General features: G+C 40.0%; 1 protein-coding gene across 5 annotated transcripts in view; it reads left to right on the top strand.

Annotated features, from left to right (window-relative positions):
* Positions 1-25994, top strand: part of kcnh2b (potassium voltage-gated channel, subfamily H (eag-related), member 2b) — a 236421-nt gene that overhangs the window by 118423 nt on the left and 92004 nt on the right. For 2 of the 5 annotated variants that reach the window (XM_051411273.1, XM_051411275.1), the window contains exons 3-7: positions 10561-10716; positions 11602-11815; positions 12251-12582; positions 12664-12875; positions 16587-16694. In XM_051411273.1, the coding sequence (XP_051267233.1) occupies positions 10561-10716; positions 11602-11815; positions 12251-12582; positions 12664-12875; positions 16587-16694 (1022 nt within the window). The remainder of the gene's footprint in view (positions 1-10560; positions 10717-11601; positions 11816-12250; positions 12583-12663; positions 12876-16586; positions 16695-25994) is intronic. The other 3 variants (XM_051411276.1, XM_051411277.1, XM_051411274.1) reach the window with 2 other exon arrangements.

The following is a 25994-nucleotide window of genomic DNA, read 5'->3' as shown; positions in this document are numbered from 1 at the left end:
TAATGTACTGTTCTTGAGTTACAATTATCATCTTTACTAGAACTAATAACAATAATTAGTAGTATTAGTATAAGTATAGTATAGTAGTATAAGTTAGTATGATTACACTGAGAAAAGAACAGTTAAGTTTAAATATGGTGAACCCTGTGAATATAATTAGTTTACCTCCACTTAAACTGTGTATTCCTTGTGCCTCCATGGTGAATAATACACGGGTGATTGATGATGTCAGTGCATTCTGGGTGAATGAGTACATACAATAATAGCTGACTATATCTTTCTGTCCAAACAGTTCTCAGAAAGCTGCCAAGCTAAAAGGACAGCACTTAGGATGCAGCAGGGATTCCCTTGCAAGAATGACTCAAGGCGAAGTTGGTCTGAGCTTGTTGATGTGACTAAGTCATTACTCTTCATGTGCAAGGGGACATTCTCTTTTGTCATGCTAGTTTCCAAGGAGGTCAGGGGTCATAGTTGGCTGCAGGGTAGCATCCATGGAGCTGTCAGGAATTCAGGCCTTTTAATGTGACATTTTTAATCACCTTCTATGGCACTGTGAATCCTCTGTCCCTTTTGGGAAACAATGTTTGATTTGCTTTATTGTAGGCTGAGCAGGGGATTTGAAGTGGAGATGGCTTTGATAGATGTATATCATATCCTGAATCTTTCTTAACTCTCTCAGTGATATCTTTACTATCATCATCTCATCCAGCATCAGAAACTTGCTGGAGAAAACACAAGCAGCCAGCCACAGTTCTAAATTCAGCTTAATTATATTTTCCTTGTGATGAATGACACTTTCAGGCAATTATGCAAGTGCTGTTGTCAGCTTGGCCTGAGTGTTTTGGATTTAAGCGGGGTTTCTTTGGCTCTGAATATGGCCAGGAACATAACAAACTTAGCCAGTTGGCGTGCAGCCAGCCAGCCTGTAGAATATTTAAAGCCGTCTCAGTAGAGCTGTGGATATGAAGATCTGCACCTTGTCCTCATTTTGTTTTTTCTTCTGCCAAAGAGTGATGGAGTGGAGGAGAGTTTGTCTGTGAATGAGACTCCCGCCTCTTCCATTCCCCTCTGTCACATTGTCACTGTGTGTGTGTGTGTGTGTGTGTGTGTGTGTGTGTGGGTCTCTGAATGTGATACAGAACAGAGCAGCTGAGAGGAAACACAGCTCACATCCTCATCCTCTTACATCTCTCTAGCTCTCGCAGACACGTGTTCCCCCTCTCTTTGTCTGTGATGGACAGTAACCATGAGCTAATGGTTTTCAGATGTGATATCCCTGTTCTGATGGTTATACAGATATATACTTTAGCAGCACTCTTACAGAATATGTAAACAAAACCATCCACATTGTTAGCAAGTAGGAACAGCTGTGTGTTACGTAAGTGATACTCCCTTTGGTAACAATTTGAAAACTGTTAAGAGCTGGGCATATTTAGTTTCTCTGCAAAGCTTTCATGCTGCTATTTTCAACCATCAGTTTCTGTTATGGAGACATATGAGTTGGAGTTATTATACATTTCTATTTGAAACAAACTACAGAAGAAAAGTGATGTTATACATCACCCCCAAGAGATGCAGTTACAGTTAAAGGGAGAATCCCTCAAAGTAGACTATAAAACCATTGATCATATATCGTTCAGTCAATGCAGTGAAGCATAAAGCAGAATATGTGATGTCTAGTCTGTGTTGCACCGTTACAAATAAATGCCTTGTCTATATATAATATTTTGGTTCTTATGTGTGTCATATGGCAGAACCTTTGGAACATTGCCCTTTGTTTCCATCAGCATTCAGTAAATGTACATGGGAACTCCAGATGATGATGCTTCTGACTTCCTGAAATTTCAGAGAATGATAAGATTTTACCAGCCACCTAACTATTACTATTCCTTCTTCAGCTGGTCTAGCTTTCTATGTAATAGTATTTAGAAGAGGAAAGTAATTATAGAGACAATCAGAAGCCCCATGATAACAACAGTAGTCTAATAGTAATAAAAAGTTACTAAAGAAAATCTAAAACTGCATGATTTTGGCTGTAGTATCTTAAATACTTTCCATACTATACTAAACAATTCTAATACTCATGTTTAGTTCAAATATACAACTCTGAAAAGCCATTTTATTGTAATTTAGTGTTGTGTTATCTCTGACTGTAAGCACACCTCTCTGATCCCTTCACCTCAGTACAGGAGTTAGGAGCTGATTGATTGAACACTAATCTTTATTCCTTTAATCCACTTGTTCTATAGCAGAGATTATGATACTAATTTCTAATCCAGCACATGGCCGGATGGTCTGTGGCAGAGAGGGATGGTGTATTTTTGGTACTGGTATTTTTCTTCAGTCGAACAATAGAAACAGGTACAAAAATACAAAAACACAAGGGGGGTACACACTACTTTGTCACATACAGGTGCCATTTTGTCAATTTTACAGTATATAGCTCCGTTTTAATTTGTAGGTTATAGGTCATTTGTTCCATTGATCAAATTTCTTCTACGATGTCCAGCCAGTGGCTGAGTCCAGGTGGGTCAGTTCTCAGCCAACTTCTTGGAATAGACTTCTTAGCCGCAAGTGAAAGGATCTTAAACAGGTATATGTCTTCTTTACCAATTACATTGTCTGGTATCAGTCCTAGATATAGTGTGTGTATATTAGGAATATTATAACCAAAAATTTCACCCATGGCTCTCAGAACCCCCTCCCAAAATGACTGTATTTTTATACATGACCAAAATATATGAGAGTGGTTGGCATTCAATTGCCCACATTGTCTCCAACAGTATTGTTGTTGACCTGATTGTTTATTTTTAATTATTCAATTTCTCCAACCGAACTCCCTCCATCTTTTAGAGCATGTTGATGTATGTTGGGTCTTCAATATGGATTGCCAATCACTCCCAGACAACTCAATGTCAAATTCTTTTTCCCATTTCACTTTTATATACACTGTATTTCTTCCCTGTTGCTTCGATAGACCTTTGTACAGTTCAGAGACAATTCTTGAAGGAGTTTGCTTATACGCGCCTGTCAGCACCTCAATCACATCATTCCCTTCCAATGAGATTTCCTTCTTAATTTCTGTCTCGTAGAAGTGTCTTAATTGCAGATATCTGTATAAATCTTTTTTCCAATAAAAACTCATTTTTAAGTTGTCTAAATGGTTTAAAATGGTGCTTATCTACAAGTGTACATATAGCTGTTATTCCTTTGTCTCTCCACTTTTCAGAGGCCTTGTCTAACGTTCCTGGTCTGAACCTGGAGGTGTGAGAAGGCCAAATCAACAGCTTACAGTCTCCTGTTAACTTATATTTTTTAACCACATCACACCATATTTCAAATGTTTCTCTCATAATCGAGTTTTCACCCTTAAGAAGATCCATATGTTCTTTTCCACTTAACCTTGACTGTGGAGGAGCCAGACCCAGGCCCATCTCAATGTCCTTCCATCTGGCTTGATAACTTGAAGAGCACCAATATACTACGTATCTTAATTGTGCAGCATAGTAGTATTCTCTAAAGTTTGGCAAAGCCAATCCTCCATTTTCTTTGTCTAGCTGAAGGGTCTTGAGTCTTATCCTAGGCCTGGCTCCCGCCCAGATGTACCTGGAAATTAACTTGTCCCATGCTGAGAATTGTGAATCTGGCACTTTAACTGGGAGAGATAGAAAAAGATATAACAACCTAGGCAAGAGGTTCATCTTGACCACTTCAATTCTTGAGCTGAAATCCATTACTAGTGTTGACCATTTTGCCACATCTCTTTGAATTTTATTGTTTATTAGTTTATAATTTGTTTCGTAAATTCTGTCAAATTCCTGAGTTATTATCACTCCTAGGTATTTTATTTCTCTCCCTGGTTTCTTTATTTGGCTTGTAATTGAAAGTTAAAACCTGGGTTTTTGACATATTCAGTTTGTAGTCCAACATCAAGCCATATTCTTCCATTAACTTTTACTAATTTAGTAAACGTTGTATTTGGGTCCTGAAGGAAGGTAATTATATCGTCGGCAAATAAACCTATTTTGTGTTCATCTCTTCATCGTGATTTCTGTCAACTCGTCCTCTTGTCTAATTATTTGAGCAAGTGGCTCTATGAAAATCGCGAAGAGGGCGGGGCTGGCACAACAACCTTGTCCTGTCCCTCTGTACAGTTAAAAGTGTCTGTCAGGTGTCCATTGATTTTAACTCTGGCTGATGGGTCAGTATACAATGCCTTTATACATTTAATGAATTTATCATTGAATCCCATCCTCTCTAGTAATTTATACAAAAAATCCCAGCTGACCCTACCAAACGCGTTTTCAGCGTCTTTGCTGATCAGGGCAGCACTTATATGATGTTTATTGACATGGTCTATAATATGAAGGGTGTGCCTGATGTTATCCTGTGTTTGGCGTCCTTTTACAAAGCCTGTCTGGTCTTCGTGTATCAGGTCAGGCAGAAAGCACTCCAGTCTTTTAGTGATAATGGATGTGAACAGTTTGTAATCTACATTCAGAATCGATATTGGGCGATATGACTTGCATTATTTTTTATTCTTCCCCTCTTTGGGAATGACAGAAATCACAGCATCCCTCCAGGATGGTGGGACTGTAGCCTTTTCAAGTGTCCAATTAAATGATTCCAATAGTACCGGGGAAAGGACTTCTTTGAATTTTTTGTACCATTCATTTGGATAGCCGTCGCTCCCAGGGCTCTTATTAGTCGCCAGTCTACCTTTGGCTTTATCCAATTCGTCTTTTGTAATAGTCAGATAACTGGTTTGCTCTGAGCCTATTGAGGGGAGGTCCAGTGAATTCAGGAATTGTTTTATTTTCTCCTCGTCAACCTTCTCAGGCTGTGAATATAAAGTCTCATAGTAGTTTTTAAAGATTCTATGAATTTCTTCTGGATCATATTTTAATGCATTTGATAGAGCGTCCCTAATTTTATGAATTGAATTCGTTATTTGTTGCGTCCGAAGACGCTTTGCTTATATACGCGTTGCCCTTGGGCCTGATTCATAGAAGGTTTGCTTTATGAATCTCAGTTTAGTTTCTGTTTCATCGTTAATTAAGTTTTCTATTTGTTTCCTTATATCTTTAATCTGATTCTCTATTGTGTCCTTATTGTCATTCTTGGGTTGTTGTTGTTTCTCTAGTTTTTCCAGTTCCTTCTCTAATTGATCATATTTTGATCTTCGGATTTTCCTTAGACGAGCTGTTCTTGATATTAGCTTCCCTCTCGTAACTGCTTTGACCGTGTCCCAAATAGTAGTTGGGTCGACCTGGTCATCCTTATTATAATTTATACATTCACCAATTTCTTTTTTAATTTCTTCCACTGTGGATTTATTGTTTAAAATTCCAATATTCAGCCTCCATAGCGTATTCCTTGGCTTGCTGTTCAAATGTATATTTAGATAAACAATGCTGTGATCAGACACATCTGCTATACCGATTGTGCACTCATGTACCCTGCGTCTATCTATAGTATTCATCAGGAAAAAGTCCAACCTAGAGTGTACTTTGTGTGTAGCTGAATAATTCCCTATCCCTTGTATGAATACTTCTCCACACATCAAATAAGCTTGCCTCTCTTATCAAAATATTTAGGTTTTTTGATTTTGGGGATCCATGTCTGCTCGTGGTTGTTGTGTCTAATTGGTGGTTCAAAATTGTCTGCCAATCTCCCGAACAGACAAGGATTCCCTCACTCTCAGATACAATCAGGTCGAATAATCTTTTGAAAAAAGATCTGTCACTCTCCGGAGGAGCATAGACATTCACAAATGTGACCAGAACACTGTCCATCCTGCCCTTGATTATTATATATCTACCTTTATCATCTCTTTTTTCTTTAATCAAGTCAAAGTTTAATGAATTAGATATCATCATCACAACCCCTCTCTTTCTACTATTTTTACATGAACTATAATATGTATTGGAGTACCCAAACTTTTTTAGTTTCTCGTGTTCCTTCTTTGACATGTGTGTCTCTTGTAAAAATATTACTTGGGACTTATCTTTCCTCATTTTCGCTAGCACCCTACTCCTCTTGACCGGGTTAGTCAAGCCGTTGACATTAAGAGAAGCTATTTTCAAATGATGTGACATTATCATTCAAACACAGAAAAATGTGGATGGTTTTGTGTTGTCCCCCAAATAATACAGTAAAACAAGAACAAAGGCAGAACAAAGTAATCTGAACATAGTAACAAACAGACCTGCAAACTGGGAGGTGATAACTCCTCACCGAGACCCCGTTCGTGGGTCGAGGGTAGATCCTATAACTAAGATAGAGCCCTATGCATGGGGTGGCTAGGCCATTTTAGAGAACTAGCCCTACCATCCCAAAGTCCAACGTAAGCTTTTGAGAATTAAGTCGTCACTCCCAAACATTAATTGACAATATAGCCTATACAAAGCCTGATATTATTCCAGTTCTGTTCTTGTATTTCGGTCTGACATCGAGTTACTGGGGAGCAGGCCAATCCTTGTTTACTGGTATCCATTCCTTTCGCCTTTCCTGCTAGCCTGGAAGAAAGATGTTCCTGAACAGCGAATCCTTCCCTCCTTACCCCTTTAAACCCACCAGGCAACAATGTCATTTACAGTCAGTTTCCCTCACACTGAGTCTGACTGGACTGCTAAACCAATAATGAGTAATCCTTTCTTCATTTGTTTCTTCCTTTCATCTTTCCTACTGTCCCTCTTTCATTGCTCTGTTTTCATCTTTCTTTTTAACTTCTTTCCTTATTTCCAACATACCTTTTTCCATTTCCCCCTCTTTGCCCATCCCATCCAGTTTGAGTCATCCCACCTACCCTATACTTTTTACATTTTTTTTTCAAGATTTCTCTTTGCCCGCTTCATTTTTCTTCATCCTCTCAACCCACAGACCTTTTTCTTTCATTTGTCCATCCTTGCCTCAGTTCTGTACTTCAGTTGTATCACTTCAGCCTCAGTAAATCCACATACACTCGTTCCAATGCAGCTCTTTGTCATACCATACATCTAAAACAGCGTAATCCTTCCTGACAGACCATATACGGTAGAGAATAAAATGTGGTATTATCATTTATCACTAGAAATAATAACTTTCTGTATGTCTAACTTTTGCTTATTGTTCACTCTGTAGCACACAAAGTCCACATGCCAGAGAAATGTAATTAAATTTAATGTAAATAATCCAGCCTGTTACAAGGTCTCAGTTTTTCACTTACTCAATTGCTATTGTATGCTAAAGCATTAGCATCCCCAGCAGATTTTAGTGCCAACCCTTTTGTTTTCTATTAATGGCCAGCCTCCTCCAATGAACTGTCCTTTACATTAGTTCAGTAGTCAGTCTGGCCTATTAGTTGAAAACACTGTATGTATGATCACTAGGCCATCCCTGGCCACCATGAGCAGTTTGCACCCTGTGCTTTTTTTGGATGTGTTTTAGCGTATTGTCATAATCTCCCAGAGCTTTGTAAATCAGCAACGCTGAATCAGATTATCAGCTGGTACACTCTGAATTGGATTCCATCCAGGAGGAGCAGTTAGATGAAATGGCATTTGCCCTGTTAACCTCAGAGCTCAATTCATTTCAGATGCTCTTGGAGGAAATCTTTTACAGTAGACGGAGACAGTACGATGGTCAACAACAAATAGGTCTGATGTGTCCAAAATATGTAGGCCTAATCCTTGATTTTCACTACTCTGCCAAATTCAGGACACACACACAGATAAACCCACTAATGTGTGCATCTGTTACAAAGAATGTTTCTATAGTACAGTAGAGCACAGTGCACTCATGTATTGCTGCATGTATGATTATTATACATCATATGTGTTTTTAGAGTATACACACACACAGAGAAATGAAACAGCGAGTGTTCCAGATTGACTCGGAGAACTGATAATAAATAAATAAATACAAATACTTTGTCTTATGATGTATTAGAGCTGAAGTTAAATCCTCTTGTGTTGACATTTAATCCTACATTGCTGTGTGTGTCACATCTGTCATCTGCAAAACACACATCACTGTGTCTTAACAGAAACACACACATAGCGTACTGCTTTTACAGTTAGGTTTAGGAGACTGCTGAGTAAATAAAGAGCTGCTGGTTCAGTGTCTTGGACTGACAGCCTGTAATAATATCAAAATGGTTTTAAGGCATTGTTTTCCACAAATACATGTACAGCAGTTCCAAGAATATAATCCACCTAGCAACATGGGAAATAAATGAAAGCCCACTAGAGGGAGGACCAGTGCTGGAAAACTGTCTCTGATTACTGTTCATGTGACATTAATTAGAATCAGTGAGGAAATCCATTAATCCAACTTAATCTGTTTGACAAAGTAATATGAGATATGTTCTATTATTTCAAGTTTTTCACTGAAATTGTTAACACTGAACAAGTTGATAAAAATGTTTTCCTCAAAACATGTCTGCTATTGGTTTGAATATGTTCCTGCTTACACTGGCGATGATCAGGATACCACATTTTTCAGCTTCTGTCATTCTCAGTCTCTTCTTAGTAACAAAATCTAGTCATTCAAACATTGCCAAAAAACATTTAAAAAATTGTGTCGCGTGTCTGCAAGTGTCCCCTGCCTGCAGCGGCTTGCTGCAGCGCTGTGTAAAGCAGCTTTAGGTGTGATGCAGCAACACCTTCAGCGATTAAAAAGCCTGTAAATGCAGGGTCACAGCTGTTAATGAAAACAGGCATGAATGGACATGACCCAATAGCTTATGAATGAAACATGAGACTGGGCATCTACCTACTGTACACGTGTGCACATAAGCATGCATGCACAGAGACACGCATACACACACACACTGCTAGATATGGCCAGATGGTGTAATCCTTTAGTTTCCCTGTGTTTCATATTTTTTTTCCCCGTGTGTCGGGATTATGCTGTTGTCCAATCGGATTTCGGCCCACTCTCTGGCGATGATGTGAGATGAATGACAGGCGGGTGGGTGAGTTAGTGAGGCAGGCATGCAGTCGACTCACTGTACATTGGGTTGCACTACATACTGTGTCAGCTCCAAACAGTCCACGCTGCCAAAAAACGCTGTGGCTGCCGGTCACTGACCATCGCTGTACAGGTAAGAGACGGGATAGGCCAGATCCAGGTATGCTGGAAAATTTGGGGGAACTATTTGACATCAAAAAGGTCACTTTATGCAGTGTCCAAGGCATCCATGCTTAGGGTAAAACAAATATTAGCAAGAGGATTACAGTGACAAACTAAATAGCTTTCTTCAATTCGTATAAAGCTGATGCACAGTGTGAGCCTTTATTCTGACATTGCAAACTGGATGCATTTCATTGTAGCTTGGTTTTTATTAGGTTATTTATCAGACCAAGGGGGACAAGGAGTTGTATGGTCTAGAAGGACAGATTAAATTGGATTTAAATGATGTGTAACATGACAATATGGCTGCTGGGTACTTCAGACATCATTTTGAATACATTGCTGAGATTTGAGAGTAAAATTACAGTCATTTAATTGCTGTCTGTTCATTTTTGTGTCACAGAGATGGAGCTCTATTTAAGCATGCCTAAAGGAATGCAACTTTCCAAAGGGGGCAAAATCCCTTTTAGTTTATCATCAATATGACTTGCATGTTGACTTTTCTCTGTGTTATAACTGATGTTATAGTGTTATATCTGTGTTTTAGCTTACGTCTACCTGCAGTTTTTGGCATAGTTAATTATTCTACACCTGCTTTTGGAAATGTCTGGATATTCTGTAGTTGTTGACTTATTTTCAGTGTGCAGGGCGAGGGCCCCAATAATGTTGTGTTCTTGGCAGTTGTATTGATTTTGCCTTCATCTATTCCTGTTTGATTTTTCAGTGTTTCAAATTAAGATGACAGTGCCCTTTTCAGCTCAGTGTGTGTGTGTGTGTGTGTGTGTGTGTGTGTGTGTGTGTGTGTGTGTGTGTGTGTGTGTGTGTGTGTGTGTGTGTGTGTGTGTGTGTGTGTGCTATTTTGATGCTTTGAAGGTTCAAGTTCCTTGTGTCGAAACCAGAATAGCAGCTTATTTTGACTTCCATTTGAGCTGGTATGTACAGTGTATCCATGCCTATAGACCTGGCAGAAATGTCCCACCAACATACTGTCATATGTTGTCTAATTTTATGCTTACTTAGCTGTTTTAGCACTCGTGGCAGATTAGCGAACGTGCCTGGCCTCGTATGCAAGAGAGTGTGTGAGCTGATTAAGCGCAGATGTACTTTTAATGAGAGAGAATGGAAAAGTGGGTGTAATTAGTGAATATATGCTCACATTCAGTGTCATATGCATCTGTGACTGCTCATAAAGCACCTGCCAGTGTTCCCTCACACAAATTTAATATGAAAAATGTCACAGTCATTACAATGGTTAAGCTTGTGTGTAAAGAAGCAATGTTGCCGCTGTTCAAGCTTATGCTGTTTCCTCAAATAACTTCTGCAGGGTTAGAGGTTTTAATCCCAATACTAAAACCATATGCACTTTTGGCGCCGTAAGAGCTCCCAGATAAAAGTCTCCACCAAATACAATCCGTCTGAGCTTTATCTATGTCTCTTCCCACGCAGGTCACTGCCTCCTGTGTATGGTGGATGTGGTGCCAGTGAAGAACGAGGATGGCGTGGTGATCATGTTTATCCTCAACTTCGAGGTCATGACAGAAGATACATTCCAAGACCACAAAGAGGAGCTCAACCACCGCCTGCCCACCTGGCTTGTCACCGGTAGCGTCCGACTAACCTTATTTTGTTGTTGTTTTTGTTTGTTGTTTTCTGTTCTAAGCTAATCAGGTCAGGTTTGAGCAACTTTGGAAAGGCAGAAGTGACGCTTGTTGACACTTTTTACCTGTTGTCCCCCCACTCACTATTAAACTGTTGAATATATTTGAACACATTTTTTAAATAGAAAGCTCAGAAAATCATTAGAACAAACATTACGTAAATATGTCAGTTGAGTACACAACACAATAAAAGGAATTAAAATACCCTGTTGATTGACACACTATTTTGGAAAATCAATATTTTGACTGGTTCTGTGCTTAAAAACCCTTTAACTGAGGTGGACTTATTATGTTCAGTCAGTGAGAAGTGGCAACCATCACTTTAATTTACCTGGATCATTTGTTCATTTCATTTTGCAGAAAGGCCACGTGGTCGTGATATTTCCTAAGTAATTTTATGCCTGTGAAAACCTGAGTACTTGTATTTCCATGAACACCAGGGATAACCCTGGGGACAGCATTTGAAGTAGGACACTGATGATATTTGCAATCCAGTCTGTCTCTTAACCAGATTTCTTGTTTTTAACTTTGTGGCTAAAACCAAAATCTAATCATTGTCACTGTCCCAGATTCCTGTTGTAAATTGTTTGTGAAGCTTGTATGTTTGGACAGGCATGATTGTAGTTCAAATCTCCCTCTCTCCTAGCATGACCCCCACCAACCAGAATATACTCCTATATCTTATCTCTACTTGTTTCTCTATTTGATCTACAAAATCCTTTCAGTTCCCTACTCTGATTTCTCCTTCCTGCCAGAGTTTCATATTGGAAATCCACCTTTCAGTCTGCAGGCAATGAGTCTTCTCCTCTCTCCTCCTCCTCTTCTCCAGGTCGACCACGAGGCTTCAAGCTGCGTCTTCCTCTGCTGCGCTCCCTGTCCAACAGTAAAGCGTCTCTGGACGACACAGAGGCCGGTCACATCCCCACTGCTACACCGCTGCCGTTGCATCCAGACCACCAAAGTCACGAGTCCCTAGGCCTGGGGGAGTTTCTGCCCCTTCCCCCTTTACCACCAGACCACCAGGAACAAATCACTGGAAGCAGGTAGGCCCTGAGGATTACTTTTGACACTTGAACCAGACTCATGAACTTTCTCAACAACTTCTAAATTTGACTTTTTTTTAATATTGTGAAATGAGGATACAACACAACTCTGACAATGCCTTCATTTTAGTGTGATCACCTAATGTGTGGATTGTTCTCACTTTATTGTGTCTCCTTTTATTTTTCCCATGTAAAGCTCCTTGTAGCGAACTAATCTTATAATGCTTCCTCCCATGAACTTCCCTCTTTCCTTTTCCTCCCACAGTGATGTCAAAGGTCACTGATGCCTAAAAACAGTGGCATTCTTTTTTGCTCAAGGTTTTTTAGTTTGGACTTTCATCCATCACATGACTTCAACCTGAACTATCTGGTTCAGTGACAGACAGAATCTGTAACATCCTCTTTTTACCCATTTTGTCCTTTTCTGTTTCCTAGGTTAGCTCTAAGGAGTTGGCCGGAAGACCGCCAGGAGGACCAGCGCACCTTACTGAGCACTGATCCTCCTGTACCACCTCCACCTCCTCCTCCGCACAGAACCCACCTGGTGGGTCCCCTCGCCCAGTCATCACCCTGCGTAGCACCTCACCACCGCCTCAGCCTCAACCCAGAGGGCTCAGGCTCCAACTGCTCCATGTCGCACAGCCGCTCGCGGGAGAGCTTCCACAGCATGCGTCGTGCCTCCTCCGTAGATGAGATCGAGGCCATGAGGTCCGACTGGGAACGAAAGAACCGGAGAGCGAGTATCCGGCCGGGCAGCAGCAGCACTGGTAAGGACTGAGAGGAAAAACCTTTCTTCTATCCCCTTTGATTTGTACCTTACTCTTTGCTGTGTGTGTGTGTGTTTGCAGGCGCGGTAAACAGCAAGTCCAACATATTGAACTCTACGTCGGACTCTGACCTCATGCGATACCGAACAATTTCCAAAATCCCTCAGATAACCCTCAACTTTGTGGATTTCAAACCTGACCCACTCATCGCCCTGCCCACCGGGGAGATGGACATCATAGCACCCTGCAAACTCATCGACCGGACCCACAACGTCACAGAGAAAGTCACACAGGTAGGTTCACGTATAGAGTGTGTTGTGTACAGCGCGGGGAGAGAGGCTGTGCTTGTGTCGGGTTGTCTGAAGGTTTTGCTCTGACCCTGTCTGAGCTGCTGATACTTTTTTGCATTAGTGCTTTTTCTATTCTTTGCTGCAGTTTAGCCCATACTGAACTAGGTAGTTCACTGCTGGACATGCAAAGATTATCCTTGTGTGTATGTGCTCTTGGACAGATATGTAACTGAGTTAACATAATTCACTTAGCTCCTGCCAGCTACTTCCACTTGCTGTAATCTGACAAGTCTTCCTGGGGAGACGATGCTTGGTGCACTGTCTCAAGTGAAAGTGAGATTGATTGAGCTCTGATGACATGATGATGGAGGGTGGCATGACGGCATTCCAATTACTGATAATTAAGTGAGGCTTTATTAGAGAAAAGGACGTATGGGACATGTTGTGAAGCAGCGCTTTTATTGCCTCAGTGTTTTAGAGGCCTGCGTTCTCCAACTCCCATTTCCCTCCACAGTCAGAACCACAGAGTCACTTCCCTTCTTCTCTCACAGGCTGCAAACACATCACCTCCCTCACACTAATTGCTCCTAAAAAAGCCTCCACCTCTCACTGCAGATGTTCTGTCTTACTTACTTTCTGTTCTGTCAACACCTGGTTATAGGAACACTTCCTATAGCTGGTTGCATTCGGGTTGTATGAATTAGAATATACAGTAAAGTAAAATATATTGGAGCACTGGATGTCTTGAACTGACAAATATGATCAACATCAACATGATTCTGTACATTTTACATACATTAAGACAGATGAGTATTCTCTGGATAGAATTTTCATGTTGAAAAATGATTTGAGTCTGGCCACCACCTGTGTTTTTTAACCACATCTGCTCAAAAAGTATTTGTCAAAGTAATTCAGTTGAGAGACAGAAGAGTGACCATATGGGACTTCTGCAGAGAGGGAAAGTCTGCTTTGACTGTATTGTAACATGAAGCAACCACATTAAGTGAAGAAGGAATCTCAGATGATAAAACCCTTTTTTGGATGTTGTCAGAGTAGAGCTTTATTGAGGACAATGGTTACACAGACTAGGTGCTTTATAGTGAAAAGTTCTCTTCCCTACTTGCACAAAAACTGAGCGTTGGGCTTATTTCTGGGAAGCAGGTTGATTAGGTTCCGTCACTGTTATTCTGCCTTGTTTCAGTAGAGAAAATTAAAGTTTCTTTACCTTATAAGCAGATATAATCACATATCGGTGAGTTTATCACATTTCTGTGAGTTTGAGGTGAAGGACACACTTATACCATTCTTGTTTTTTCTCTCTTTTGGAGTGACTTCTTTACCTTTCCTCTAGTGCGCGCATACCTGAGTATTCAACAGATATGTACGATTGCCAATTTGACATCTCATACATGAGCTTCCTGTAGAGGAATCTGTTTATTATTAAAGCCCATATCTCCTGTAGGATTCATATGACTTATTTACAGCAGGGGAAACATTTATGGCGAGAAATGTGCCATAAACTTGACAACTTACAGCCGTCTGACAAAGAGGACATCTCATATCAGTAAAATGGCAACAGCTTTTTAACAGCCCTTCATAGATTTTATGTTTTTATTTTTATTTTATGATGGTATTCTTAAATGTCTCTTTGTCAGAAAGGATGTTGAGATTGAGTTTTTGATATTTGAGTGCCTCTGGCCTTTCAATTACTCTTGATTTGTCTGAGTTATATTTGGAAATACAGCAGAAGGGTCCCTCCTTTAAAACATCATATTTCATCCTAGTGTTTGAAAAAATACTGCGGCGATATGAAACCCTATTCTGTTAGTTTCCCCATTTAATAAATGTTTCAGTACCTGTCAGATGGTTTGCATTAAACCAAACAATACCTAGTACGCATTCATCTTTTTTGCAAGAACATTCTGTGTCTAGTTTATCTCTTGGTAGACAGTCTGGGGTGCAGTGAAATTATTTTGTTGTTTTTCAAACTTCAACATGAGGCCAGTGAAGTCCTTTGACCCCAAGTTGTCATTCTGGTGTGTCTCACATTTTGAAGCCCATGTTGGGAGTTAGAGGAACAAAGAGCAGAAAAGATTAAGTTAAGCTCTCTGCTAGGACTGCAGTCTACACGGAGTTACTAAGGATGAACATGAATGATCTGTTCTTTCATATTGTGTGAGTGAGGCATCATGCTCTGTTTTCTCTCCCGAGTAAGAATGGGAACATCAACACAGAATAATCCAAAGTTGATGATGCAACACAATATAAACCTAATGCAATCATGCTACGCAGTGTGTGAGGTGCAGCTGGCAAGGTCAAAGCCTCAGTGGATGTATGTGTGTATATGTGTGTGTATATGCATGCATGTGCATTAACCTACATACTGTAGTTTTGTTTTGTGCAGATGGAGGACCCAGCACCAGCTGTGTCTCCAAATGCTGTGAACTGCTATTTATAGACAGTTTAAGGGAAGAATGGAAAAACACATAATGAGCTGCATATAACTGACATCCATTAAACATTAAAACTGTCTGTAACATAATTTGGGGATTTTAACACATCGCATCAGGGGCTAATGGGGAAGGAAAAAGAAGTGTAAATGTCATAAACACCCATAATTCCTCTAATGAACTGCCTCCATCTGTCCCCTAACCTTCCTGTGGAGTCCAAAAGTCTGCTGATTTCAGCGATGGTTGCTTTTGCAACTACAGTGAGAGAGAAATAATCAGTTAAATCTACAACTGAGCTGTGTGGTAATTGAACAACAACTGCTCAGTGGATACTATGTTATTGCATCTGTATTACCAGCTCAAGCCTGTAGATGGCAGCACCATCTCAGGTGGTGTGATGACAGGCCTCTGCGATCCCTCAGTGGAGCAGAGAAGAAGATGTTGAAAGGCAAACAAGGCTGAATAATTTAAGTGTTCTATAAAACATCTGACACCCTGAACAAGAACACATGCAGATTTTCTCTCTCATTTGGAACGGCTTCTGGCACTGTCCCCCCTTTTCTGCTCTGAACATGTTGATTTTGCTTCCTCATGACCACGCTGCTTGCACTCACACTGGCTTATTAATGCTGACTTCTGTTGCTTTGTTTAAAGTAACTAAATGGCTGGAATGTAAATGTACCAGCTGCCTTTTAAATGCAATTGTCTATTCTTAGTTAGCATTAGCAGTATCTGCTCATTATTCATTTCAACAATCAATGAAAGCTTTTTTTCTTACAGCCTTGCCTGTATGTGAGCTTTTACGTAGACTTGAGTGCAGTTGACCTGTGATTGACACATTACCCATTCTAATGAGAGAGGCTGGATAGAAGGATGGGTGGGGAGGTGTGACTAAGAGGAAAAGGCAAGAAAGAGAAAGGTCTTCCTCAGTGTTTAGAGAGGCATGAAGGGCTGAGCAGACCACTGAACAGTGCAGATATAAACTGGAACCATGCCTCACTGCACACTTGGACACACACATTAACAGTTTAGTGACACTCATAGCTTTTCTAACTATGGCCATGTCCTATAGGGGACACTTGATTAGCTACGTACTACACTCCACACATTTACCCATCACAGCCCTCATACTATATTCCTGACACACACCCAGCCCCATACATGGCATTCCTACAGAGATGTGAACATGTACTATAAGCATCCACACATACACACACAGTTTGACTAAGTCACTTACAACACCCTGACGCTCTCTCACACTCAGGCATACACACACACGCTGCCTCTCCACTCAAGCAGCCTGTCACATCCAACTCCACAGTGGGATCCTATGGAGCAATGGATGGCACACACCGCGCCCAGCAGCAAAGCGGTAGGAACCGTCTCCTTAAAACCTAACTGAGGGCGACTGCAGCTTGTGGTAGATTTGTTAGGAGTTTTGGTTTATGTGTTGGTGAATAGCGTTTATGGTGGAGGGCCTGTGCATTGAGAGCTGTGTGTGAGACTGTTGATGCTGTGGTCTCTTTTAGTTTCAAGCCTAGTAGGTTAAGAATGTTAAATTGTGTTTTTTTTATTTTATAGTTTCAGTCTCAAAGTTATCCAGTGGCTGGATTTAATTTATTTTCAGCCTGTTTGGGAAGGAACAGATGAAATATAGATGGATTACTGCAATCTGATAACAAATGTGGTAATAGGAAATATGTTAAAGGTGCATAATGTACATTCAAAGTTTTACAGGAGTATCATTTTATTTTTAATCATACCACAATTTATTGATCATTTGTGTGTAAGCCTTAAAAAAAAGTTTAAAACACTATAACAATACTTTTATATAGGTGGTTACTTGTAGGATTACATGGAAACATTTATTGGAGAAATGAAAGACAAAACTATTTTACATGCCATGACATCATCATTATGTGATCAAAATACAGCCTTTAATCTGAATTTTGTTCCTCATCTTGCCTTTATTTTCAAGTTAAGTAACTGTTAAGTTTCTACAAGTAAGGTTACAATACCAAATCTGGATTATTTTGGAAGATACAGATGCCACAATGATCAAACATGTAATATGTTTTATTCTTTTGTGTTTCCAGGATTCTTGGATATGTATTTCCATACTTTGTCATTGAGTCATTTTTCATATGGTTGTATAGCAGCTATTTATGGACTCTTTGAGCTTCATGCTCTGTTTTCTTAAACAATGATAGTAAGAAGTCAAACTGTCAAATCCTTGTGTGGCTTTTAGGCACTCTTCTGGTCCGAATTGTCTTTGTGGGCGGTGAGATTACACCAATGTCCACTTCCAAATTAGAAACAAAACATGATCTCCAGTGAACTCTGTGTTACTCTGACAAGATTCTGTCCCAATTAAGCAGCATATAAAAAGTCAAACATTTCTGGTAATAATCTCCAAAGTGTTTTAATGGCAAAAAAGTTGAGACACAAACGAGACGACCGTCTCTCGTCTAATGCTGAGCACCCTGGTGGAGAAATTCTGAATGGGGGTGTCAAAAAATATTCTTAATTAGAATGATTTATTTGGTTATTTTTCCAAGCCACTGTATTCTACTCCTCTCTCTGCTGAGGCACTGAAACTTAAACTCCAAACTCCAGTATATTTCATCAAGACAAACACCCACATAATGTTGGGTGGCTGTGGTTCCAGGGGTAGAGTGAACTGTTAAGCACTTTGTTCATTAATGTATAAAAGCACTATGTAAGTGCATTTACCATAAATAATCAAAAAAATCCCTATTTTTTGGGGTGGTAATGGTTTAAAATCATGATTTTACTCCTACATTTTATGTCCACAAATTTTGTGAATTCTGAGCTATGTGCACATAGGGTATTCATATAGGCCACCGTAATGAGCCACTTATCAAAGAACACTTGTTATATCATTATAGTTTTAAATCGCATTATAGAATGTAGGTTGGGTATATTTCTTTAATGAGCTAGCTTTACAGCAAATGAGAGGAGGAGATCTCTGTGGGAGTATAGTGTCACAGCTTTACTGTACTTCGGCTGTGTGTGTGTGTGTGTTTGTGTTTTATATATGCATCTTCTTTTGTGATGACAAAGTACATTAGAGAATAGTTTGTGTGTTTTGTGTGCTTGTACTAGAACATTATGTGCCTTTCTTGGTACTATCTTTGACATTTCTGTACTGTACAGTGATGTGACATGCACAGAATGTTAAGTTACAGTGACATCTGTACTGAACTATAATATTTCCTGTGATGCCAAAGTAGTATTTTGTTTTGACATACAGGCATGGAACTTGTCTCCTGTTAGTTACATTAATTGTATTAACCGCAATGGCTTTTCTCTTAGTACAAATAGTAGTCTGATTCTTCTCTTCAGTGGAATTAAAAGTGTAATATTTTGAGTTAATGGTCCAGCGTGTAACATTTAGAAGGATCTATTGGCAGAAATTGAATATAATATTCATAGCTATGTTTTCATTAATGTACAGGCATCTGAAAATGAGAATTTGTGTTTTTGTTACCTTAGAATGAGCCATTTATCCACAGAGGGAGCCAAACACTGGCTCTAGAATAGGGCCTTTTGCATTTTTGCGAGTTTCAGTATCCAGTTGGTTGCAGTCTGTCCCTTCACCACTAGATGCCACTAAATCCTACAAACAGATCCTTTTAGAAACTGGACAAATTTAACAGCACCTAACTATGGACATATATTTCTTAACACATGGGTATCTTATGGTTCATGATATTTTCTTTGTCCTAATGTTGTCCACATGCCATTTCATAGCTCCTATTTTTGCCAGTAAGTTGCACACAGGTCAGCACATGTCTCATGTTCACACTATACGTTTTTTATAAGTAGATGCATGTGGTGTGCTGTTGTGGGGATTATTACTAAAATGATAATTACTAAAATGGAGTTTGTACCTTTTTAATAAAGGTGTAACCTCTGCACCAGTGCAATTCCCGCTACTCTCCTGATTTGCATGTGTATAGCTCACAGCATTTTCATTTATACATAAAAGCCTCCCCTAGACCTGGGGCTCAACTGCCAAGATTCCCCCATGTCAATTCCTTGCAGTTCCTGGCAGTTTTCTCTGCTGCCTATAAACTCCTGACCTTCCACAGCAATTCACAGTGCTGCTAACTGACAAAAATCCCACTTTTCATGCAGTGAAAAGTGATGGTCTCTCAAACTTTGAGCCAACTCACTCAGTGAGTGGAAGGCTTGTGATATAACAACTCAAGCCATCTTACAGTAAAGCCTTAATTACGCATCAGGGAAAACAGCCGCGAACCTAAAACCATGTTTTGTGAGAAGATTAAAAGTATAACAGAGACTTTGATCAAAGTTAATTTTCCCTGCATGCTGCTGCTTCATTCGTGTTTGTTAGTGTACCGTAGTGAAGCTGCTCAGGCTGCAGCCCCTGTTATTCCATTAATTGAATTCCCTTCTAGTCAAAGTCTGATGATACATATTTGCATAGGGTCATGAGTATGTATGAGCTCTCTAAATAGTGTATGACATGAATGATTCAGAACCAGGTATTTTTAGCAGTGCCACATGTTTTTTGCTGAGAAAGCGCCGGGGGGCTGGGCTCTAATGTGACACTGTGGCAAAGTTCCACAGCAGGGCTATGTCCGTTAAATAGGACAGAAATTAGTAGAGATGAGGGGGTTTATCATCTCCAAGCAGAGGAGCGTTACTCAGTCTACCTGGAGGAGAGTACTGTTTTTGTTTCAGCCTGGGGGTGGTTTCAAAGCCTTCTGAAAGTCTTAATTGTTTGATTTCTTACTCTTATTTTTGTCACTGCTTCCAATCTGAACAACACATTTGCCATTTTATTGATTCCATGTGTCCAGACAGCAGTTAAAAGAGCAAAACCTGATTTTAATTTTATCCAAATTGCAGCAGTAGTTCTCACAGTAAAAAGGAAAGTGTACTATAATGGATGCTTTAAACCTGTCTGCTTGTTTTTGTCCACACATAATATGTACTCTATTCATAAGCAAAGAGAAATTACTTCTATGGCAAGAAGACAAAAGGGAAAAGGATTTATTTTGGCTAATTGCAGTTTGAGCCCATTTTCCTGTTTGCGTATCTTTAATAGTCTTCTTTTTGCATTCTAATTGCCCCATTCCCTTTTAATTTTTTAAGTTTTTTGTCATTGGGGAGCAGTCTTTATTTGGACAATGTGGTAATATTTTGGTGAGAAATGCACATGTGTTGAGTGCCATTTCCTGACTCTGTCAGTTAAATGGGCTGGAATAGAGTAGAGTCTGGGTGCATGTGATGCACTCAACCTGCAGGACTGTAATTTAGCCGCCCGCTCAGTTGCTCTGCCTCAATATCTCAAATTGATTGAGTGCTTGCTCCATGTGAGTGCAATGACCCACAAAGAAGGAAAGCATGTTGTCATTGTCTTGAAGCTGCAGTAGGCTACATGTATCTACCAAAAGATTCAGCCCTGTCAAAATGGTACTAGTTTCTACAGGGGGTGTTTGGTAATTTTGTAGTTCTGAAATGTACCTTATCTAGATCAGCCTCGTTTTGTGTGTTTTTCCACAGACATGCTCCCTATAAAAACAAAGTTTAATGGCATCCAAAGACACATTCTGTCACCTATCTAATGCTGTAAGCTCCATGAGTGTCTTTCATACCAAACCCGTAAGAGCACATGAGGTAGAGTGTAGGGTGGAGTGCCTTTCATTACACATCCCACACAGTGGCGAAGATACAGCTGACTATTACAGAATGTAAACAATCACAATATTAATTTTCTAACCTGGTATTTCCATATTCTCTCAGATATTTCCGGTTATGTTTGGGATTTCAACCCAGTCCTACCTAGTAGGATAGGAAAGTAGAGTAACATGATTTCAGGAGCTCTCTCTTCAAATCTTACCTATAGTGAAATTGTCATAACTTCCAAATATCATTGGGCAGGTGTGGTGGAGGTCAGGATATTTGGGGTCAAAAGTTTATTTAGTTGAACTCTGACTGCTCGACCTGGTGGAATTGCAGTGTGTTGCATTGCAGTGTGTGCACAGCTGCTATCAGTTTAAAATAATGGCTCTTAAACATTTGGTGTAGGACAAGGGTTAGTTTAAAGGCTTCTATCAACTGCTGAATATTACATATTTGCAGGCTTAACCAGGCTGGATAGCCATTAAAGATCACCTACAGTTATATCACCTGCTCCCAGCCTTAAGATGTAAAATCAATCAGTCAATAAAGAGAGTTCGATCCTGCATGCTGCTGTAATAGCTGCTGTATTGACACCTTCAGTGAGGTGAAATGGACCCTTCCACTTAATTTATGACTTGATTAATTCTACAACTTACTTTCATCTGTCGGCCATTTATCCTTCATCTATTATGATTCCAATTCCATCCAAATAGGATCATGTAATAACAGACATGACGTATTAATAACATAATGTTTGGGAAACAAATCCAATGTGAAGGAGTAAAACCTGTTGAACATTGCCCAGTGGAAGTATTGTAATTAATCCACGAATCCTTGTGTGTGTTTGAGTGTCTAAAGTGACTTTGAAAATGTTGTCCCTGTTGAACAAATGTGCTCATTTTCAAGCAGCTAATCTATATCAGACTAATCTATTTTTCCCTCCTGCTGCTGAGAGGCACCCCATTCAAACAACATTAGTCGCCATCGATTTGGCCATTCGTAACGCTCTATATAACGTTAGTTGGTTTCAAGTCAATTTAGGTGTGTCTTTGAAATACCACGCTGACACTCATGGGGACAATCACAATTGATTTTAGGTGAAATGGGAAATCTTCCAGGATTAACAGCCAGACATTAAATATTTGTTTAAATTGTGTGGTTTGGGTAGTTGTAGTTTTACATATATTTATTTCATTTTGAGGTACTCAGTTAACTTCTTTGAGCCAAATGTTGAAAGGCTAATAAAAAATTTTTTTAGAACAAGAAGCACTTTGTCCCACAATAACAATAAAAACAATCAATAAAATATAAGGAAGCTGGTTACAATACAATATCATATTTCTTCATGTGAAAACTTTTGTCAACACTCTTCAACTATTCATTATCAGCCAGATACGTGTGTGTGTGTGTGTGTGTGTGTGTGTGTGTGTGTGTGTGTGTGTGTGTGTGTGTGTGTGTGTGTGTGTGTGTGTGTGTGTGTGTGTGTGTGTGTGTGTGTGTGTGTTGCACCTCAGCAGGGACTGGCTAACTGAATCTGTCCGGCTTTAATTCACACCCAGGCAGGAAGGCTTCTCAATCTGTTTGCGCTCTGATTGAACACCTTTTAGCACTGCTGGCAGGCTACCTCTCTGTCTTCATCCCTCACACACACACACACACAATCAATGGCAGACTTTGAAAGGCACGTGGCATGACAGAAGGTTCAGTGAGAAAGTGTGAGGAAAGTGGAAGTGAGAAGGGGAAGGAGGAAAGGGTGAAGAGTGGAGGGATCTAAGGAGAAAAATAGGAATAAAGAGGAAGATAGGGATAGAAGGATGAAAAAGGAAAAATAGTCAAAGGAGATAGGATCAAAAAGAAGAGAGGGAAGAAAAGTTACTAATAGAGAGAGAAAGGAGGAGAGAAGGGGAGGAGAGACATGAGACGTAAACACACATACAAGGGAAAGTTCAAAGAGCATCAGATGAAGGATAAGAGGGGCGTTCAAAGCCACACAGTCTGCTCCCACACTTTCACCTGCTCTGTCTATCCTTCCCTTCTCCTCTTGTTTCTCCACAAATCTTCTTTTATGTCACATCTATCCTGCCTTTCTCTTTCCTTCTGGTATCTTATTTCTTCTCCCCTGCCTTTCTTTATTTCTTTTTCTCTCTCTTTCTGTCTCTTTTTTCTGCTTTTCTTTGATCCTTTCCTCCTCTTTTTTATCTTTTCCTCTTCTTTCCTTTCTTTTATCCCTCAGCCTGTAATTTCTCTTTTCTTTAATTTCTCCCCTCTTTTCCATGCTTCTTGTTCGTCCTCCCCCGCTCTCTGTCTGTATGACCCATTTCCTTGGCTCTGGCCCCATTAATCACAGTGTCGTGGGCCCGGCCTGCCTGCTTCCCTGCCTGGCTGCCCTTCCTCATCATAGCAGGTAATTGTATCAGAGAGGGCTCAAGGTCCCAACAATAAGCAACCATTGATTGGTCTGTCATTTACCCTGCTTACGTATGACCTGGTTGCTTTTTGGACTTGGCGGCCATGGATGGTTATGGTGTGGACACATGTCTGATAATGGAGATCTATCTCTATTTACCAGAGCAAATATCTGTCTGACAAGGACAGGTGCTTGACAGTTTGGCTGTATGGTAAATGGATGCATTATCTGGATGATGCAAAACAACATAGATCAGCTGGATAATAAAGAAAGGAGAGTTGTTCATTTTGTCACCAATTAAATTAATCGCCAACTATTTTGATAATCAATTTGAGTAATTTTTTAAGAATCTAATTTCAGCTTCTCAAATGTGAATATTTCCTGCTGTCTTTAGTCCTCTGTGACAGTAAACTGATTTAGCTGGATTATTTTTGAGAAACACTGATCAACATTTTCCACCATTTTCTTTTATGGTGACAAGTATGATCTACAGATTAAACTAATGAAAATAATCATTACTTGCAGCCCTAGTTGTTATGATCGGCCTTTGTACTGCAAGCGCAGATATTGTAATGAAACTAATTAAATACATTTTTCAACTATGCTGCACTGTTCAAATAGCCTAAATAAATCAAAAACATTTCTTCATTATGTTGATAAAAAACAGAATATAAGTGGAATTATTTTCCCCCTATTTGCAGTTGCAAATTAGTAATAAATGTCATTTCTTGTAAACAGGGTTGACTATTTGTACCTTCAGAACAGCAAATTACTGTATTTATTCGTGCAGTGAAGTACAATTATGTATCCCAAATGACCAAACCTTTGCTCCAATCAGTGTGTTACTTTAACTTACTTATAAGAGGTTATTCCAAAAAGGACAGGATTGTTCCAGTCTCAAGCTTTCAGCTTTATGTTAAAAACCATCATTAGGAGCAGGTAGAGGTGTCAGGAAACGGTTAATAAATACCAGGTGTGTCAGCTGATTTATGATGTCAGGTTTTAAGATAGAACAGTCCATATCAACACCCATAGCTCTCAACAGCATGTAAGCAACTGTAGCTTCTTGGAAGGTTTGAGACCACTGCTAACGGAAGGAGATTCTCGCAGTCTATGTGTTGCTGTCAGTCTGAATTTTCTGTGTCTGCAGATAGTATCTGTGCTGTCTGTCACAGTGTGTTTTCTAATGCCACCACTAGGAGGCCAAGTTTGAAATGTTCAAATCCTCCACAGTGGGGCTTAAATGACCCTTTAGTTCAGGTGGTGCATTCAGATACAAATTAGCATGATAAACTGTGAGAAAATGTTGGTAGGTTGGTATCATACAGTGCCTGTAAATGTTCTTCTTCTGGTTCTCCTGTTAACATTTTGGAAAATAAGTATGGGTGTCAAATTTAGCTGCTTCAGATGCACTCAGTGTTATAATTGATTTTGCTCCTTACCCCACATGGGAGATAGTTACACCCAGATCGGGTTAGTGAGGCAGTCAGGCACCCACCCCGGACCGATCCATCAAAGGGCAAGGAGGGGTAGGGCGGGGCAAAGAAATGGGCTCATCTCCGGATGCAGTGGACTGAACCCGGGAATGCACCTAGGTGCTCTGTCACTGACATACACAAGCGTACACACATGCATCCAGTGTTGTTCATCCCCACAGCGCAGCCGGAAGCTGGTTTTCATTCTTTTGTGCAATGTGTTATCTGTGTCTACTGTAAAAGCACTTGTTTGGAACTTGTGAACCTTCTGTTGTCTCTACCAGTCAGAAGTCACATTAGCTTGATAGAAGAGGTGCTACTCAGATTAAACAGCAATCTAAAGATTCATCCATGTTAAAATGTTGCACAGTGTTATCACCTGAAGACATATCATTACAAATCCACTGACAATTACTCTATATCTACTAATGTTGCTCAGTTTCTGTATTACACTGTGAATATAATACTGCGGGATACGAAGCATGTCAGGCGCACCCTTTAACCTCAACACTGATATAACACACACAAACACTTGAACTTTCTAAATCACCCTTAAGGTCAACTCTTATACTGTGACTAGTAAATCGATAGCTGACTCGATGTGTCCCATCTCTCGCTCTATCTGTCTCACACACACATACACACACTCCAATGTGATTACCTACAGTGGTATCAGTACAGCAGGTCCTCTTGAGACCACAGCACCCCTCCAGAGATTAGCTCGGAGGCGGCTGCTCAGCGGCCACTAGGGAATGGAATCGGAAGCTGCCATTTACACCCAGTCATTATCTATGACCCTGGTCCAGACCTTGAGCCCAGCAGAAATATCATGGTAAATACCAGCAGAGCAGTGCTGGAACAAGGCATGCTTCAACACAGCAGCAGCCCAGTATAGAATCTGTCTAATGATCCTCTGGAGACTTTCAATAAGAATTTTAATACATTTTAAAATACTGCGAATATGAGAAAATACTTTTTAAAAGTACTACTGACAGAGCTTTCAGATTTTTCTGGGTGGGAACATAGAAGTAGTGTGTGTGTGTGTGTGTGTGTGTGCGTGCGTGCGTGCGTGCGTGCGTGCGTGCGTGCGTGCGTGCCCATTGGCTTGTGAGTC

Source organism: Dicentrarchus labrax, unplaced genomic scaffold, assembly GCF_905237075.1.
Source record: "Dicentrarchus labrax unplaced genomic scaffold, dlabrax2021, whole genome shotgun sequence".
NCBI lineage: Eukaryota > Metazoa > Chordata > Actinopteri > Moronidae > Dicentrarchus > Dicentrarchus labrax.
This window is presented reverse-complemented; position numbering and strand designations above follow the sequence as displayed.